This window comes from Barbatula barbatula (genome assembly GCF_947034865.1).
Source record: "Barbatula barbatula genome assembly, chromosome: 13".
Taxonomy (NCBI): domain Eukaryota; kingdom Metazoa; phylum Chordata; class Actinopteri; order Cypriniformes; family Nemacheilidae; genus Barbatula; species Barbatula barbatula.
In genome coordinates, this window is record NC_136776.1 from 19,893,855 (window position 1) to 19,913,567 (window position 19,713).

Here is a 19,713-nt window from a genome sequence, read left to right on the forward strand (position 1 = left end):
CATCCAAAACTGATCAATTAATTGTTTTGTTAAAGGGACAGTTGAATATAATGAAGGTCAATACATTCAACCTTATATTGCTCAAACCTGTATATTGTTCTTTCTACTGTGAAACACAAAATTGTGTCCATTCAATGAAAGTCAATGGAGGTCCAGTGTTTTTGGTAACCAACATTCTTCAAAATATCTTCTTTTGTTTTCTGCAGATGAAAGAAAGTCATACGTGTAAATGATGAAAGAATACTTCACCTTAGTTTCAAAGTCATTTTTTCTTTTGCATTAGGACGTCAAAAGTCTCACTTCTCAAAACCAAAGCAGTGTCGTAACGTTTATTTTTATATTCATCGTTTATTTATAATCAATGTTTAATTCGGTCAACGTTAACGTCACCCATCGGAAGTGTTGAAATGATGACAACAGACATATTAAATGTCACGTAATGTCAAACAGTGACATACGGTGAATATTAATCATCTGTTGTTCACAGGGCCAAAAATGTTATGGAGTTTATGAGATTCAATGTGCACAGCATGACAGTTGTGCTACTCTCGTATGTACTTATTCAGAATGAGTGCCTTGGAGATTTTCACCGTGCAAATAAGCCTTCCAGTAGTCACGGTAGAGATAAGCCTCCAGTGTTTCACTTGCCTTGTAGTAAAGCCTGTGAAACAGAAACTGCTGAACATAAGCAAATGCAACGGATTAGAAAGCACAAAATATTTTACACACAACTGTGCTTGTTAAGGGATCGTCCAAGCCGCAGTGTGCTACGGCCTCCAACAGCTGGACTTTGAGAGACTGTGGGAGTTTTGAATCTTTCCTAGACAGCAGGCCCCTGATGAGGAAACCCCTAAGCATGAATGATCCCCTAAGCACCAATTTTCTGTGGAATACTGAAAGCAGGGGTTGCAGGATTTAGGGAAAAGAACACACGCCTACATATGGCTTTTAACCCTTTTGTGACGTAAATCGGCATTATGACTGTAAGAGATTCATAGCGTATGAAGTAGGAAATCATATTGTGAATAATAGGTTGAAATTATATACGGGCTTGCCAGCAGTTGAACTTTCGTCATGTGATACATCTGCTCATGTAGTTCGGTATTCTTCTTTTACATATGTACTGGTACAGACACTACCAGTTGAACGTTTGGACACATCTTTTCATACTTTATTTTTACATTTATGTGCATCATTGAATTACATTAAAATATTAAATAGTATATGTATAACCGAAGTCATTCAAAAGTTTTAAGTCATTTCAGATTTGTCTGATTTAAAAAGTATAGGTATATGTCTAGGTAAAACTAACAGTAAAGATGCTCTGTATTTTTTCAGACCTCAAATATTGCAGTACATATTCTCTTTCAAGCAATATAACAGTCGTATTTTACATCTGTATGTAGGAAATGTTCAAAATATATATTTATGTGGTAACCTTGATTGTTTAAACAGTTTTCATGTGTCTTTTCTGTTAGTTTTTCACATTCACATGACATTGTCACTCCTGAGGTTTGATTTTGTCAAAATCCAACAGACACTGAACTGGACTGACCACAATACAATGTCAGTCCAGTCAATACATTCACTATAAAGGATGAATGGCAAAGATTTTAGGTCAACTAAAGAACTTATGAAGAACACCAGATGTGCGTCCAAACCTTTCACATGAGGTGTTTATTGTCATGCACTGAATCAGACAAACCTGGTCTCAAATCTACAATGTAACGGCACATGTTTTCTTCACATCAGGTCACGGAGAGCAGAATGAGGCGTAGCACTGCGTCATATGGAATAACACGGCTGTCGGCAGGGGTCTTGAGTTATGTTCTTTGTCAGTGATACTCTTGCCATGCCTGCCCTCCCTCCCAAGAGAGACCTCATGTTCAACATGCCACATGGTCATGAGGTACGGTGACTAGTATGGTGCATGAAAAACACACGCAAAGCTTCATACATTTCTTTCTCTGGAATTGCAACACAAATGCAAAGCTTGTACATAATTTCAGAGTTTGCTGTAATGTTCTTTTTGGCGTAAGCTGTTATTGGCACACAGTTCTGCTTTTAATACGTTTCGATACATTGTGCAACATTAATATTTGGCACAGGAGAGAATGGGGTATAATGTTTCAACTGTTTCACAAACTATGCATAATAGTTATCATCATACATATCATCATTACATACGGCTATACATTTATAATAAATCTGTCAGGATCTAAAGAAAACTGGCACCTGAAATTTCAGAAAACATCTTTATGGACCATGTATGAAGCAGAACTCAAATGCACTTGGCATGCCAGGAAGGCGAACAACCGACTAGGCCTCACCATAGACTGCTGCTTTGAAAAAGTTACACAAGTTTTCACTCCCCACCGGCGTCACATTCAAATCCTTGACCTCCCCCCTTCACTTTCTCAATCAGATTACAGCGTGCCGAGTTCATGTCCACTTGATTTGTTTTTACTGGTGCGCTGCCCGTTTCAAAATTGCCTTTCTCTGTCTGTTGGGGGTTTCTCCATTATTCACATAATCTATATGTCTCCTGGCGTTGTTCTTTCCAAGAACGAATTCCGCTGAAACACAATAAGGATGTTTTCACAGCTTTGTGTATTTTCACAACATTGCTCCCCCGAACGGGGTCTCTTGGACAGGGCTGTCCTGGATTAGACGCTCTATGATGTTGCACGGTGTGGGCACTGACCGCATCAAAATATAGGGCCGTGTGTCGATTAGGTGATAGATGGTGTCCTACTGTGTGTGAACAACATTCAACGTAGCTCATGCTTTTTGGTATGGAGGCGTGCTCCTAATGCATGGGTGTAAACATATTTTGAAGTGTTTGAATGCATGTGTTCAGGGGGCACGGTTTTAAAATGATCTATCTTTCAGTTTTGGAAGAGTGGCATGATCGGTTTAATAGTTCCCTTCTGCTATTAAAGTTGTTTAGGGATCAGTTGCTTCATTTATATATGCAATTGTTTGTTAAACCCGTAGTTACAGTTGTAAACTTTTTGCAAGCCAGTGAAGCATACTTTGTGAAATTTGAGACACTTGTTGAAAGACGGGTATGGGCTTTTTGTAGTTTGTTGTAAATATGGAGTTAGTGCGTCATCTGCTGTTCGTTATTGGAATTACAGTTGACAGCCAGGGCCTTTTATACTGTACATTTTTTGATTAGATTAGATTCAACTTTATTGTCATTACACATATACAAGTACAGTGTAACGAAATGTAGTTTAGGTCTAACCAGAAGTGCAGTTAGCAAGTGCAGGATATACAGTTAGAATTAATACAGAATACAATATTAGAAAAATATTATACAGTGGGCGTGGACAATGAAAATATTTTACAGTAGGTATGTTCTTATGAAAAATATGACAGTAGGTATGTACTATGAACAATATATACAGATGACTATATACTATGAACATTAACACTATGAACATTTATGTACAGGTGAATATGAACAGATAATAATTTAGACTCAATTATTAGACTAAATGGACCCCCACAGTGTCAAAATACCCCTCTAAGGGGCTCAGTTTTGATCAAGGTGTAACTTTTTTATCATACAATGAAAGTGTCGGTCGCTAACATTCCTAACATCTTTTGTTAAAAATCATACAGATTTGGAACAACATGACACTCTAAAAAATAATTCACGTGGCTTAGTGAATATCACACAAATGACGTAAATCACGTATACGTAAAAAAAAACGTACATTAACTTAATAAAAAGTTTTTTTTTATTGGGACATATTTTTTTTAAATTAAAAATCCAACAGTTAATTTCGGTAAAATGTACATTTATATTGTTTAAGTTTATTTGATGAAAAATAACAAATCATTATTTATTATTATTATTATATATTATTATTTAATTAACAAATTATGTTTATAATATACACTTAATATTTGTGGTGAATTTTAATGGAAATATTTTGATTTACTTACATTTCTGCAATTTAAACAGTATATTTCATTGATTTCACGGCTTTAAAATAAACTCAACTTTTTTGGCTGTATATTGTTTCATGTAAAATCACGGTTACATTTTTTCAAAGTGTATGATACGGAAATGATGACATCACTTTTATTTTTAAACTCTCCCCTTAATGTGAATAATTTTCCAGTGTTCTGTTTTCTTTTGTCCTTATTTCTGTAGGCCAACTATTTATTCTTATGCCTCTACGTTGTTTGTTCCAAAATGTACTTTATGTTAAATAAAATACTATATTTATAAGAAGATAGTGCTGAAATTAAAAGTGAATGGAAACATAGTGCTACAGAAATGCATTAGAATAAATACACTAATATTAGTGTACACTGGACATCGTCTTGTCTAGATCTAGATCTAGATCTAGACTAGATTAGGACGGACCACATCTCTTTACAGATTTAGTTTATGTAGATGAAGGTCGTCATCAACAAGTCAAATCACGTGTCTGCAATGCCTCACTGTTCACCACAAGGGGGCGTCGTAGCTTTTGTGAGTGTTGAAAAAATAAATTGTCAATGTTTGCATAACTGTTGGGTGAGACTACTTTTCAAACATGCTGTGATGTCAACATATAAAACAATACTTTGTATTAAAACAAGTATCTTTGTTAAATTATTGTTTTACTGAAAACTACCACTAAAGTATACGGCATGTTAGCCTATGTAGCCTAATTGAGAACCTGTGCTGTCAATTTTTGGTCTTAATGGATTAGTATTTGGCCTATTCTTTGTGTGTCTTTTCGCTGCTTGTTTCTTTAAATCGAGGTATATTTTATAACGCTATTCCCAAGGTACCAGAGCAGAGGTCTGGGGATTTTTTGACCATAAAAGGCCATACTGAGTTGAGCTATAGTTTCCTGTGGGCAGGGCCTACATTTCTCTCTCCCTCCCTTGCATGTCTTATCTTCAGTTCAGTTCAGTCCGGACCGGCCTGCGCTTACCAAAGAGAACAGATCAACACTGTTAATGGCTATAATACACTAAAATACTTTTTTTAATCTAGACACCATACACTTGCAGACGTCTTGAAAGTTTCAGATAGAAACGTACTAACTGATCAAATCTGCAGACTGGCACAGACGGTTCTGCAACAAGTCAAGACTGAAAATCTGGGCAAAATCTGAGCAAAAGTCTTGTCGTGTATTTAGCCTTCAGATGACACACGGTGGGGGGGAATCAACATGTTTGTGTATGTTTAAGGTATGTTGTGCTACTCTTTTGAGAAGCGTTGAGGAATCCCAGAGGACTGTTTTATGGCTTCTCTGTGCAAAACCTGTTTGTGACTCTTTCGTCCGCGGAAGACAAGAGAAGTTATTTGGAGAAATGTCTCAGTGGTTTTGTGTTCATACAATGCAAGTCATCAACCATCTTTAAAATAACCATCTTTGTGTCTCACTGTAACCATCATTTTAGCTTTTCTTTTTCTTGTAGTCGCACCTTCTACTCGTCAAATCTGAGATCCAACCACACCAAATCGATTCCCACAGCAATGCTGTTTTCCAGTGGCCATATTTACAAAGCACACTTTGTGTTACGTCCGTCCGTTAAACTTACATCACGATGGGACGCTGCCAAACAACATGACACACATTCATACTTCCTCTAGTCCGTAAAACGAAGCAGTCGCGAGTCATCTTGAACCACGGCCAAAGTGCATTACGTATTTTCCTGCAACCGGTGCCCAAGGGTAAAGCAGAAGGGAACGTGTGCTTACAATTGGGCACACCGGTGGCAAACATCTGTGCACGGCTAGAGGGCACGGCGGGGTGTCGTTACGAACTGTTACCGTGACATGCACCAGATGGCTGTTTGTCTATAGAGCACAGGTGTTTTTGGACACTGATGTCAGAACGTTCGTCCAGGTGTTGTGGAGAGAGTGAGTCATACATTTGATAGACGAGGAGAGAGGCACGCTAAACATGTCTCATAGTTTTATCAACACGGTTTGTCGCGTTAAAATTTCAAGCAGCCGCATGAAACAAGGATTCGCGAAAGACTAAACTTTTGAAGTGCTATGAATAGATTTTTATAGTTGTTGTAGGTTAGAAAATGTGTCAAGGAAGGGACTGTGGCCAACAGCCGTTTGGAGAGCCAGTCGAAACACAGTGTTACATTCGGCATTTCTTCTCTAGCCGTGTGTGCCAAAACCGTCAGACGGGCCCAACGGTTTGGACGTTAACACTTAGAGTCCTAACATCTCTGAATCACTTTCCAAAAACATCTCTTGATGGTGTTTACCCAAAAATAAAATTCACTCATCATTTATTCACTCTCGTGTGGTTCAAAACCTGTGTCTGACTTAGTGGTTTTGTGTCCATACAATGGAGGTCAATAGAGGCCCAGTGTTGTTAGTACCTTTATGTTCAATTATTGGGTTAAATCCGTCCGGCTTGCCTGTTCACCTCTCCATCCTTTTTTTAAACAAAACGCACTCACTCCAAATAAGGAGAATTGCTCAGACTGAGTTTGGAGCCTTCTCACAAGTGGTTAGATATGAAGACCGGTGGGGGGAGCAAAAAGGGAATGCGTGTGTATCTGGGGGTGACTTTGGCTTGGATATGTAGAGAGGTCCAAGATCGCTGGCAGCTTTTGGTTTCAGGCAACATCAGCTGCATTCTTCTGCTCTCCAGCTTCGCATCAAGAGTCATTGGTTTGTAGCTTCCCTGAATTTTAGATTTCAAATCTCAATCTGCAAACATGGAGGCCATCAAGAAGAAGATGCAAATGCTGAAGCTGGACAAGGAGAACGCCATCGACCGTGCGGAGAAGGCCGAGACGGAGCAGAAAGCAGCGGAAGAGAAATGCAAGCAGGTATGGGCCAAACCTGAGAGAGTCGAAATTCAGAGATACTCTTAAGAGAATGTAGATTTTGTTCCAGTTTTGTTGAATTGTCATGAGGTACTAGATCCAGAGAAGTGTTTCCGCATACCCGAACATCAAATGCATTGTGGCAGTTCTTTATTTTTTCAATAATGCAACTTATTTTGTTTGTTTAAATAAGAAATCTGTAGATGATCTGTTTATAAAATGCAGTATATATGAGCAAAAATGACCTTATCTACTAAAAATGTATTCATTTTAATGATTATATTAAAAATGATCATTATAAATTAAAGCTCAAACGTATGTTTTTCAATCAAATATGATATGATTACATACTAGTTTTAATGAAAAACAATGTGATGAACTAGAGTCCCTGTTCTTCTGCTTGGACACCTGTATAAACGTAAGGGCCAAATGGCTCAGAAAAGAAAAAAGAAGCTAGCAAAATTAGGTTACAAATATGTGAGCCTGGACAACTAAACCAGTCTTATGGGTACATTTCATCTGAAAGCTGAATGATAAAGCTTCCTATTGATGTATGGGGAACTGGCAGAGATACAGCCATTTAAATCTCTGGAATCTGAGGGTGCAAACAAATCCAAATATTGAGAAAATTGCTTTTGAAGTTGTTAATGAGAGGCACTGTAGTCCAACAGATGAATACCTCTGTAAATGAACACCTAAGGTTATAAATGGAAAATAGGTAGTCGACTATCTGGAATCCCAGGAGATAAACAGAGCCTCTCTTGAGCATGAGAGCACAGCCACACTGATAGTCATAGATTAGCAAAGTGTTTGTGAGCTCATCGCTATGTGTGAAATGTCACCCCTGTCTAAAATTAAAACCATTTATCTGATGTCAACACCAGAGCGTTTGAAATAATGTGGTATTAAATCTCTTACAATTCTATACAACATCTATACACTACATCATTTGAATGTCACGCTATAAGATAACAAAAACAGTAATCATGTTCATAAGAATAACGGTAGTTATCATTATTAAATAATATCGGTAAATAGAAAGTAAAAGGATATTGATAATACGGACACCTTAAACGGACAAAATACGTTTCGTAAATACATTATCTCCTTCGATAAAGATATCTAGTTATGTAAAAAGTTTAAATATCTGTGAACACAATGTTAGCAGCCATTTGTCTCTAAATAATACAGATTTTTATGAGATGTTGAGTTAAATATGTTCTCTTTCTCTCTCATTTTCTCTCTCTCTCTCACTCACAGCTAGAGGACGAGCTGATGGGCCTGCAGAAGAAACTCAAACAGACCGAAGATGAACTGGACAAATACTCAGAGGCCCTTAAAGATGCCCAGGAGAAACTGGAACTGTCTGAGATAAAAGCCGCTGACGTAAGTGACGCATTCCTTAAGGTTGAGGCTTTTGTTATGATGTTTGTACTTCCTGTCACTTCCTGTTGGTCTCCCAGGCATTTAGAACCCCACCCACCACAATGTTTGAGAGGGAGTCAATTATACCCCACCCAACCTTCATTTACATAAAGGAGTGGCCAAAACTATTTTACAGGTATCCAAAAGTGAAAATTCTGTCATCATTTACAGACCCGCAGCTTGTTTCAAATCTGTATACATGTTTTTGTTCCGATGAACACTGGGAAAGATCTTTGGAAGAATGTTAGTAGTTTTCAGTTTTCCTACTATGGTAGTGGATGATTACCCAGAACCGACAATTGCTAATTCTTCCGAATATCTTTCCATGTTTTCATGGAACAAAGACATTTATACAGGTTTGAAACAAGCCGAGGGTGAGTAAATGATGACAAGATTTTTGGGTGCACTATCCCTATAATGCTCATTAGATCAACGAATGAGCTGGACAAACAATTTTACATTATGTATTGGTAAGTACATTTTGTTACACACACACACACACAAATTTCTATGAATCATTTCAAGTGTCACAATGGGATTAACAGGCAATAAAAAACTTTAAAGCATGTCAACACAAGAGAAACTATAAATCAAAATTCAATCCTCTTTTCTTTAGCTTTACCTTTGCAATACCTTGAAGAAATCAAAGTCCAGTCATTCATAGACAGGTTTACTGTTTATGATTGGAAATTGTCTTTCAAAGCTAAAGTGAATCATATCAAAGACGTCCGGTACAGTAACTGTTGGAACGTGTTTGGTCTGAAGAATCATGCTTTCAGACATGTTTATAGTGATCACACCTGCACGGGTCTGAGCGGGTACATCCTGTCCACTACACTGATAAGCTCATGTTTCTCCTGCTCTGAGCTCAAAGGAAATGAGCGCATGAGAAGGAAGCTGAAGCGAAACGGTTGTTTGCGAATCCTTAATGATTCCAGCATGGGGCAGATCTGCTTGGGCCGCGTGAGGATCCCCTCTGATATTGCGAAACATACTGTCTGTTATGCTCATTAAAAAAGGTTCTCAATAAGCCCATTATTGGTTCATCAAAACTCAATGTGACATCAGATTATACTTTATCCAATACCAAGAGGAATACATGTGAGTCGGGGATCTTCTGATTTTCAGCTTCACACGGTTGTACCACATGTCATGCATTCGTAGAAACTATAAACTCATTTTATTTCCTAATTCACGACTGAAAGAGGCGCTTCGATGCAGGCGAGACTTTGGATTCTGGAGGCCTGTTAATGATCAGTCAGGACCGGCAGGGCAGACCGGCGCTTTGGTTGCCATGTAGCAGCCCAGGAATTTCAGGAATGTAGGAAAAGAAAACAGAAAGAGCCACACTCCTGTGACTAATGAAATCAATGCTTCGAGATTCCTGTCTAAACTATAGAACAAAAGCAAACTTCTGCGCAAAGAATCGGAGCAGAAATGGCATGTAACTATTTGACTATTTGGATGTTGGGCTTGTTGTACGTCACTGTGTTTCTTACTGTAATGTCAGATAATAACAAAATTTTTATTTTAAAGGGGTCATATGGCACGGAAAAGTTTTTTTCTGGATTCGCGTGCGTGTGTGTGCATTTATTGATAGATTGCTATGATATGACATCTGCATCGGTGCAGTTCTTGAAATTGCAGTTTACATAATGTTACTGGACCAATACACGGTTCGGTTTCTCATCCAAAACCAGTACGTCTTCGCTACAGTGTGGTAGTTGTTTTTTCTTCCAACAAAAATGAAGCGATTAACACCTATGAAAACATACTTTAGAAAACGATCATGATTTACTTTAATTTACTTTTGAAAATTTAAAACATATTATTGTGTATCTCGGCATTACATTGTGCAGCCATGCCCAGAAATGGTTAAATACACACATCATTGTCTGAAAGCAACAAATGGCACAGAGAGAGAAACATCATGTGGAGCTATTTTGTTTTGTAATATTAAATATTTTTTTGTATTAAGTAATAATGAATCATTAGTGTATCATGATACATTAGAGTAAGAGTAGAGTTAAGGGATTTGTGTTTTATTTTAAGTAATTGATTTATAGAAGTGGCAAATTGATAATTCATGTTGTTATTTTTAATAAATAGAAATAAATATAGAACAGATTAAACATATTTCCAATAAACAATTACATTAATACATGTTTTGTCTATATTCTTATACATACACTTATCGAATACAATGAAATAGTGGATAGCAATAAGGTTAGTAGTATACAAACCTACCCTAATAGTCAAATAATATTTTTTTAATCATACCCTTATTGTGGGCTGAGGCTCCCTAAAATGAAAATCCTAGAATCGCCCCTGGTCCCATGCATGTATTAGACACGTGAAATTGCTCAAAATTAAGTGTCGGAACAAAAGATGCATTCTATCAAAAAGCGAATGCTCAACCAGACCTGAAACACCTTGTGTCACGTCAGTTTGTTGTATGAATTGACCGCCCAAATGTGAACGCGAGTAAGGTTTACCTGTCAGTACAATTGCTTTGGAACCTGATGTTATGCAGAAGTGTGTTGCGTGCACTCGCATTTATAATACGTTCGTTTAAACCGCCAAAGTGTTCGCTACCAGACCCAAACGATAGCGGCCCACCGGGAAAACGCCAGATGACCAGTCCGCCCCTGACCACAACCAAAAAAACTATGATTTCCATCAGCCCCTTTAAATGTTATTAAGTCAAAAAAGCACTCAAATTAAATACTATGATTGTGGTTTAGTGGCATTACATTTTATTATGACTGGGTTTCTCCACCAAAGATATTTTGGGTCTAATCAGGTAAAAGCAGCTGTTTTACGTGCACACACAGTAACTTTAGCAAATATCTGTGATATCAAAATAACTCACAAAATAACATACAGCAGCGGTGACAGAGAACTAAATCAGGGAACAAGGCAATATAAGCGTCTGTATAAAATAAAACAAGAGAAAAGAAATGAATCGAGGACTGCACGAGCCAGAAATGAATAGGATTCCTGCGGGCCCCGCCTCGCGTGACGTCACCCGGAGCCGAATCGTAACTTTCCCGTAGGACTTTCTTCTCCCCCCTTAAACTCCATCACACGTACATTCCCGATGCATCCACGAGGCAGGAATAACCTCCCGTGAAGACCTTTCAGTGATCAAACTTCTCCGTGTCTCCATCCGAACTTGATATTCAAGTGGACATCCCGTTTATATTCGTTTTCTTTTATCTTAAAAAGTCAGTTCGCGTTTTGGCACATCGTTTCGACCAAGTTCGTCTTGTTTTAGTGTTGAATCAAATAGAAAGTGGTTAAAATGACAGGTGTGACTTCTTTGGACGCGGTTAAGAGAAAAATCCAGACTTTGCAGCAGCAGGCGGATGACGCGGAGGACCGGGCATTGGCTTTACAGCACGACCTGGACAACGAACGGGAACTGCGGGAGAAAGTAAGGAACGAAAGGTTATAACGTTCTGTCTTTGGACTTCATTCACGTTTGTTTCTCACGCTGGGCCCTTCATCTTACATAAAGAGCTGTCATGCCCATTTGAAGACAATAATTGCATGTGTAGGTGAACAGTGAGACATTGATGTGAACGTGAGGATGTGGAAGGAAAGGCGTTGGTCCAACGGTCCCATTTACGCATTACGCACGACAGCATTTACGCGCACGTTTAACCTTTTCCCCAAAAGTTGTAGCCCTGTTAGAGAGTTTTCTTCACTTGCGTGGAAAATACGTGAGCACGCTTTACAATATTCTACAGGAAAATATACAAAGTTTAGTTTTGAGTTGATAAACTTGAATATACAATGCATTCTTGGAATATGAAATAATGTTAAAATACTATTGTATTTGACTATAGTGCATTCAAAAGTATTAATGTGGGCTATTTAAAAACGTTTACGTATTTTTGTGAATGTTAATTCTGTATTGTGGCATTCAGATTATTGCTAGATTTGCTTTTATCTCAACGTGATGTCATCATTTACCAAGTTACGTTTACTACCACCAGACTGAAAAAGCTTTTGGTTGAATAAATGGGTGGATGTGATGCAACTAGTAATGATAGTTTGGCCAAATCTCATCGTTTACTCGGCCTCTCGTCATTCCAGACCTGTATGACTTTCTTTCTTCCGCAGAACACAAGATATTTTGAAGGAAGTTGGTATCCAAACAGCACCGCCCCCCATTCACTTCCATTGTATGGACGGGTACCGATGCAAGTGAATGGGGGCCGGTTGGCAACATTCTTCAAAATATATCCTTCTGTGTTCTGCAGAAGAAAGAAAGTCAGACAGGTTTGACATGACAAGAGGCGAGTAAATGATGACATCATTATCATTTATGGTTGAACTATTCCATTTAATGAAATTTTATGACTCGTGGAGTCTTTAATGCTCAAGTTGTAAATATTGCCATAACCTACAGTCTGTCGCATTTGATGGATCTCACCGACGGGGTTGAACTATGAGAAGAATGTGTTCAATTAAACATGTGTTTTATTAAGCCATGTCAATGAATGATGGTTCATAGTTGTCAAGTACATGTTTTACTCAAGACACACAAAGTATATCACGTCACATCATATACAACCCATCCGGAGCTCCAAGAGGAACCGGATCAGGATGTTGACTCTGGTTCCACATTTAAGCTTCCTGTGGACCCTTTTCATACTCAGATGACCATGCAGATATGCAGGAATCTGGCACTGCTAAAAACTCCTGTTCAGAAGGACCAACAGTGTGTCTTTCACATTATTGTTTTTTATTTATTTGTATTTCTTCTTTTAACGTTCTTTTTTTGCAAGCTTTGCTTTTCCAGGTGTGAGTCCTCCACTCCCAGTCTGACTTTCTCATGACGGGACAGACATGACCTTTGTCCCCTTTGTGATGGTCGTAATACATGCAGGTCATAATTTACAGTGTCAGAAACACGACATCATATTTAAGTCTCTTCAGTGGTAAAAATTAGTCAAGTTAGCCCCAATGAATAAAATAACATTGAAAGTGAATCGAATGCTCCTTAAATTTGCATTGACATTCTCCAAAAAGCATACAGAAACTACATATGAATATTTTTAATGTGATTCATACCTTAAAAACGTTTTACTATTAGCTTTTTGTAGCTCCAGCTCAACAAGTATAGGATGTTGACTGTCTTTCATTCACTCGTCTGATAAACCTTATTTTCATAATAGCAGTCCATAAAAAGGTCATTACATTGATAGGGTTTTTCTCCGTGTTTGCTCAGTGCCATGGACGATAATAAGTACCTTCCATCTCGGGACTTCTTCCAAACTATCGGGTGATTCCCCTACAATTTAACACTAAATGGATAATTGGAAATGGATGTCCTTGTGCTGGTCGAAATCTGATCTGTCTTAATCGCTTCTTCTTTTTGTGTTGGTTAGTTGGTGTCTCTGTCGGGAATTCGTGTTTTGGTGTAAATGTTGGCCGACGTTTGGTTCGTTTGGTACGTGATAAACTATTCAAGGTTGCATTGAGACGCTGTTCTTGATAACACATAGCTTCATGAGCGCTTTAGTTTCTGCTTTTCTGGCTAATTGTTAAGTATTTTTAGCATTTCAGGCATTCTCCAGATCCTATTTCACCATATATGGCTTGTGTCTGAAGCAGCCGGAGAATGTAGTGACTGAGGAAAAGGGACAACGCTTTAGGGAGTTTCCTGACCCTGAACTCAATGAGCTTGTGGGGAGGAAAGAGGAAGTGGAGGGTGTCCATTTCCTGTTCATTTTTCGCATTGCCTATCATTGTGGCTTGCCTTTATTTGGAGGACGGTAATACTACCCGACCTTTTGATAAGCTCCTGCGCAATGACAAGCTAACAGCTCGCTTCCTTTGATACGCTGATTAAATATCAGTGAATGTAAGTAGCTCAATTTGACCCCCAATTTGCAGACAGCCTGTCTGACTCCATCATGAATAGCATATTGAAATACTGTGATGAAAGATGTATTGCGTTCTACAGTGGAGAAATCCATAATCTGTTTGTTCAGGCACAGTTTTCCACCACAGTTAGGTCAAACATGGACAAACCCAATCGTTGGGTTAACCAACAGTTGGCTTTGTCTATTTGACCCAACCACAGGGTCAAAGTGATAGGTCCCCCAAAAATGAACATTCTGTCATCATTTACCCACCCTCATGTCATTTAAAACCTTTTTGCCTTTCTTTCTTCTGCACAACACAAAATAAGATATTTTGATAGAAGATATGTTGCTAACGGCACCCATTGACTTGGTTTTGTGTATATACAATAGAATTGTATGGGTGCCAGTGTTGTTTGGTTACCAGCTTACCATAAAATATAGTTTTTTGTGTTCTGTGGAAGAAAGAAAGTCTTTGAAAGGTTTGAAATGACAAGAGGGTGAGTAAATGATACAATGTTGGGATAATAGGCCTTCAGCTTTAATTTATCACGTTCATATGTGTGTTTAATAAAGTTTAGACCTATTTATGCCATTAAGTAGTAAACCAGCTATAAATAAAATCCAGAATATAACATTTTATGTTCATCTTGATTCGTTTACTACTCCTGTTCATCTTCCAAATATGAATACTTAAACCAAACGCTAGCCAGGATCCAAAATACCAGCAGCACCGACTCCGAAAAGGTGTAAGCAGTGGTCAATGGGAGTTTTCCCCCGTGCCTCGTTTCGTCCTCGTCCCATTTTCTTTTTCCTAACAACTCTTATAGTTTAAACACAGACACGACTTCTTGGCTGCCAGATTTTCCTACTATTCTGACAGACCTGAATGCAAACTCAAGAGAGTTAGAGAGCCGTGGATATTTCGTCATAATAATTATAGTAAAGAAATGTATGTGGTAAGTGGGTAGACGTGACTGTTCTTGAAACAGAAGCGTTGCACAGAAGGTGCCATTGTGTTCGATCTGAGTTCAAACTTTGTTTGAATCACAACGGGTGGCAGTCGTAAAGGGTATAAAAATGTTTCATTTGTTTGCAAACTATGTTTCAGTCACTCCCACATCATTCATAACGTTATCAAACCTTTTTTTGTATCCCAGAGACATAGTAAATTACATCTTAATTCTGCCATGTTATAGTGCATTACCTCCCAAAAAGGCTGAAAGGGATTAACCTCTTGAACTTTTCATCAGGCTGAGGGCGATGTGGCGGCCCTGAACCGCAGAATTCAGCTGGTGGAGGAGGAATTGGACCGGGCTCAGGAGAGACTGGGGACCGCGCTTCAGAAACTGGAAGAAGCAGAGAAGGCAGCGGATGAGAGCGAGAGGTGAGCGGAATGCTAATGTGAATTTTATAAATATTGACACAAGCAACGAATGACAACATTGCTTCCGACACAAACAACCTTTTGTGCCAGAGTTATTTAGCCTCTTGATCATGTTTTTCTAAATAGACAATCCACAAGCATCCTATATAAAATTAGTGACAACGTGATGCAAATCAAGAAATTTGTGGTTGCACTTAGTTTGAGAGGTTAACTAAAAAAGTGTCACAGAACTGTGGCAACAGTGCATTAATCAACCGCTTCACCTACAGAGGAATGAAGGTCATTGAGAACCGTGCCACGAAGGACGAGGAGAAGATGGAGATCCAGGAAATGCAGTTGAAGGAAGCCAAGCACATCGCCGAGGAGGCGGACCGCAAATACGAAGAGGTACATCTGAAATATGAGGAGGAATTTGTGCGCTTCTAGATGCTTGAAGTTTGAGGCTTATTATCTGATCTCTGTCTTCGCTATAGGTCGCCCGTAAACTGGTGATTCTGGAGGGAGAGCTGGAACGAACTGATGAGAGGGCAGAAGTTGCTGAATGGTATCACCTGTCCAGCCATGCACTTGTGTTTTAAAACCATTGAAGTATAATGTGAATGTTTATGAGTGGATGAGTAAAACACTGTTTTTTTTTGCTCGTGTGCTTTCAGCAAAGCCAGCGATTTGGAAGAGGAGTTAAAAAATGTTACTAACGCCCTTAAATCTCTAGAGGCTCAGGCAGAAAAAGTAAGCAAAACCCTCCTTTGCCATTTGATTTTGGTCACGCGTTCGCAATTTCAGACTTCTGGGATGAGCTTTCAAAATCGGAATGGTCCAAATGTGATAAAGCGGCCATATCACACAGAGCTTCCACATATCTCATGTTAATCTTGAGTACTTACAGAATAGTATCGCACAGTTCAAATATCCACAGAGTCTGTAGTTTGATCACATTTTCACATAGAAACAGGAAGCACCAAAACTTTTCTCATGTGAAGCGGATATGACATTGTTCAATATATGTGTTTGTTATTTGTGTTCAGTACTCAGAAAAAGAAGATAAATATGAAGAGGAGATCAAGGTTCTTAGCGATAAGCTGAAGGAGGTAAACCAAGACAAAGATATGCCTGTCACTATCCTGAATTTCTTATCAAATCCTTAAACTTTTCCCTGTGTTTTTCAGGCCGAGACCCGTGCAGAGTTTGCAGAGAGAACAGTGGCCAAACTGGAAAAATCCATTGATGACCTGGAAGGTACGGATGCTTCTTATTTGCTGTTTCACGTTTGTGTAACTGTGCTCCTTTAAAGAAGATGTGTAACAAAGCATGTACCGCAATGACTTTAGAGTTAAAAATATCGTTTTTAGTGAAGACGTCTTCAAAGTGTCTAAATGAACTTTTCACCCTCTGAAATGACCTCTGGTTTTACTGGTCACAGATGTTTTATCCTCCCCTGACAGTCATAAAACATTTTGAAGTATATTGTTTTAGGACTTCTTCCTCAGGTTTTCCTGCAGACTCGTATTTCAATTTCTTGAGCGTTTTTTGTGTAAGATGATATATTATATTAAATTCAGTCTGAGTCTAGCATGGCTTTTGTCCGGGGAGTAATGAAGCATGTCTGTTCCTACACAAGCTCCTACAGCTCTTAATGTGACTAAACTTTGCATTCGCTTAATAATACAAGTCCATACGACTAGCCAAATTAACCAGACAGGCGGCCTATCTTCTGTGGGTCAGATGTAAATTTTTACAGCCGTTAATGTCCTCATTTGCTTTTCCTCAAGTGTCACGATTTGCTTAGATTGTTGATTGACTACAACAAACTATTTAAGCTTTTCATGAGCTTCTCCATTAACTTTCTCCATTCTTTGTTTTTCTCCATCTGCTTTCTGTCCATTGCTACTTCTCATCTTTTGCTTTCCGGCTTCTCCTGCTCCACCTTCAGATGAACTGTATGCTCAGAAGCTGAAGTACAAAGCCATCTCTGAAGAGCTGGACCATGCTCTCAATGATATGACCTCCTTGTAGATGCATATCTCTCCTGCTTTGTTTCTTGTAGTGACTTCTTGCTATCTCGAGTTTCTCGCCACCTTTTGCATGTCTTGCATATCATTACATGTTCCATGCTTGTGCTAGTCGCAATAAAAACCCTCTCATCGTCTCATTTCAGACCCTCAGTCTGCTGTTTCTCCTGTCATAGGTTCAAAAGTAAAACTACAGTGACAAAAGTAGATATTTTGAAGAATGTTGGTAACTGGCACCCATTCACTTGCATTGGTTTTGTGTCCATACAATAGTAGGGAATGGGTGCCGGCGATCTTTCTTCAAAATATCTTCTGTTATGTTCTGCAGATAAAAGAAAGTCATCCATGTTTGAAATGACAAGAGTAAATGATGTCAGAATTTTCGTTTTTGGGAAAACTATCCCTTTAAGACCCCTTCCAAGAAATCTACCAGAAATTCACATGTGCAAATTAACATTATTTTGGAATGTTGGAGTTCCCATGTTTTTATCATTTGAAACCTATGGGATCACACGTTAAATGTTGTGTTTTCCTGTAAGGGATTTAGCCAAAATATCAAGCATCTGCTGTTGAATGTGACACATTTGATTTAACACCAATTTGTAAACAAAAACTATATTGATATTACGTTTATGGAAATAAAAGACTTAAAAGTTACATCGCTTTGAACAATTTGTGTACATTTGTAAAAACATTTGTCAGCCTTTTTCCACGTATGATATTCAGAGGTCCACAAAGGTGAGGTTATGTTTCAGTCATGTTTTGTTGTGACTGCATATATAATAATATCACTTATAAGCACTGTTTTGCATCAAATGTAATGCTGTCACCAATCAAAACACTGACAATTGCAAGGGAATCTAATTTTGAATGAACAAATATTGTAATATTCTATTTATTATAGAGAACTGGAGTCAAATTCCCACCTACAGTAGTGTTTTGAACCTTACATAAGTAAATATTAAAATATACTGTTTCTACAACATACTACAATTAACTATTGAAATTAATAAGTATACTGGATTACTATACTAAGTATTGTAGAGTACATTATGTGTGCAATATAACAATTGTGATTTAAGAACCTTCCATTACTAAACCTATTAACACTAAACATTTGTATGGATATCCTGCATGAAACTAATTATCAACATACTAAATAACAAATAAAACGAGTAATTTCTACTATCTTGTTTATGTTTAGAAAAATTATCATCTGCTAAAGACGAAAACCTCAAAATGCATCAGGTGCTGGACCAGACGCTTCAGGAGCTCAACACTTTATAAGAGATGACGACAGAGAAACGACGTCCGTTTTACAACATTCCGCAAATACTTACGTCATTCCCGTTTTCTCACTTGCGAATGAGGTGCTATAGCTTGATTTCTCATCAGAAAGTACATTTAAAGTGTTTTAACAAATGCTGCACGACATGGAAGTCGTGTACGTGAAAAGAAAAAGAAACACTTCACCATTAATCCCTAATTTCTGATATTAATCCCGGTCAAATGAAGACGTTTTACTGTACGTGCATTGTGTGTGTTTATCATGCCACCTACTGGCCGCACGGTGTGCTGCAGTTTAATATTCGAGCTATGTGGTTTTGCGGATGTTTAAAATACATTTAGTTTTGAATAACCTGTATTTTATTTGGAAAAGAAAGTGCAGTTGTGTTAATATGGTGAAGTAAATAAATTGATAATGTTGAAATTCGAAGTACCGTAGTATTAGCATCATTAAAATACCATGCACTGCAGTAGGCTACATCTTTGTCCTTATTTTGTAATGCCATTAAAAAGGTTATAATATAAAATATAAATGCAAATATAACCTGCAACTTCATCCTCGGATGTTTTATGTGCAGAAAAATGTAGCTGATTTCGAGACACGATTGTTGTATTGATTCAGCGATGTCTGGTAACAACTTTTATTTTGTACGTTAATAAAACATTAGGTCTGTACATAATAAAAGGCCTTAACAGTTTATTAAAACTGTTAGTTTTACCTGATGTTCTGAGAGTTGGATTTGATGGAGCCACCACAAAACGAGGACCAAAATAAAGACCAAAGAAAACTATTTTTAAACTAATAGCTTTTCCTGTCCTTTTTTAAACATGCCTTGAAGATTCCTTTCCACTTTCTGTAATAAATTTTTATAAAAAAAAGTCTGTTTTGTGTTTCGTAAATAGCTTTCATACATTATAT

At 38.0% G+C, this 19,713-nt stretch overlaps 1 protein-coding gene across 4 annotated transcripts; it reads left to right on the top strand.

The window, feature by feature from the left end:
* The first annotated feature begins 4,857 nt into the window (after positions 1–4,857).
* Positions 4,858–19,665, top strand: tpm4a (tropomyosin 4a). 4 transcript variants are annotated; one of them, XM_079471795.1, is made up of 9 exons: positions 4,858–6,813; positions 8,071–8,196; positions 15,365–15,498; positions 15,768–15,885; positions 15,972–16,042; positions 16,152–16,227; positions 16,524–16,586; positions 16,665–16,734; positions 18,712–19,665. In XM_079471795.1, the coding sequence occupies exons 1-9, from the start codon at positions 6,700–6,702 to the stop codon at positions 18,792–18,794; spliced, it is 855 nt and encodes a 284-aa protein (XP_079327921.1). In that variant the 5' UTR covers positions 4,858–6,699; the 3' UTR covers positions 18,795–19,665. The 4 variants fall into 4 exon arrangements, with proteins under 4 accessions (XP_079327921.1, XP_079327923.1, XP_079327922.1 ...); XM_079471797.1 differs by lacking the exon at positions 18,712–19,665 and adding an exon at positions 17,429–17,628 and having other exon boundaries at positions 6,155–6,813; XM_079471796.1 differs by lacking the exons at positions 4,858–6,813; positions 8,071–8,196 and adding an exon at positions 11,256–11,671.
* The last annotated feature ends 48 nt before the right edge of the window (positions 19,666–19,713 follow it).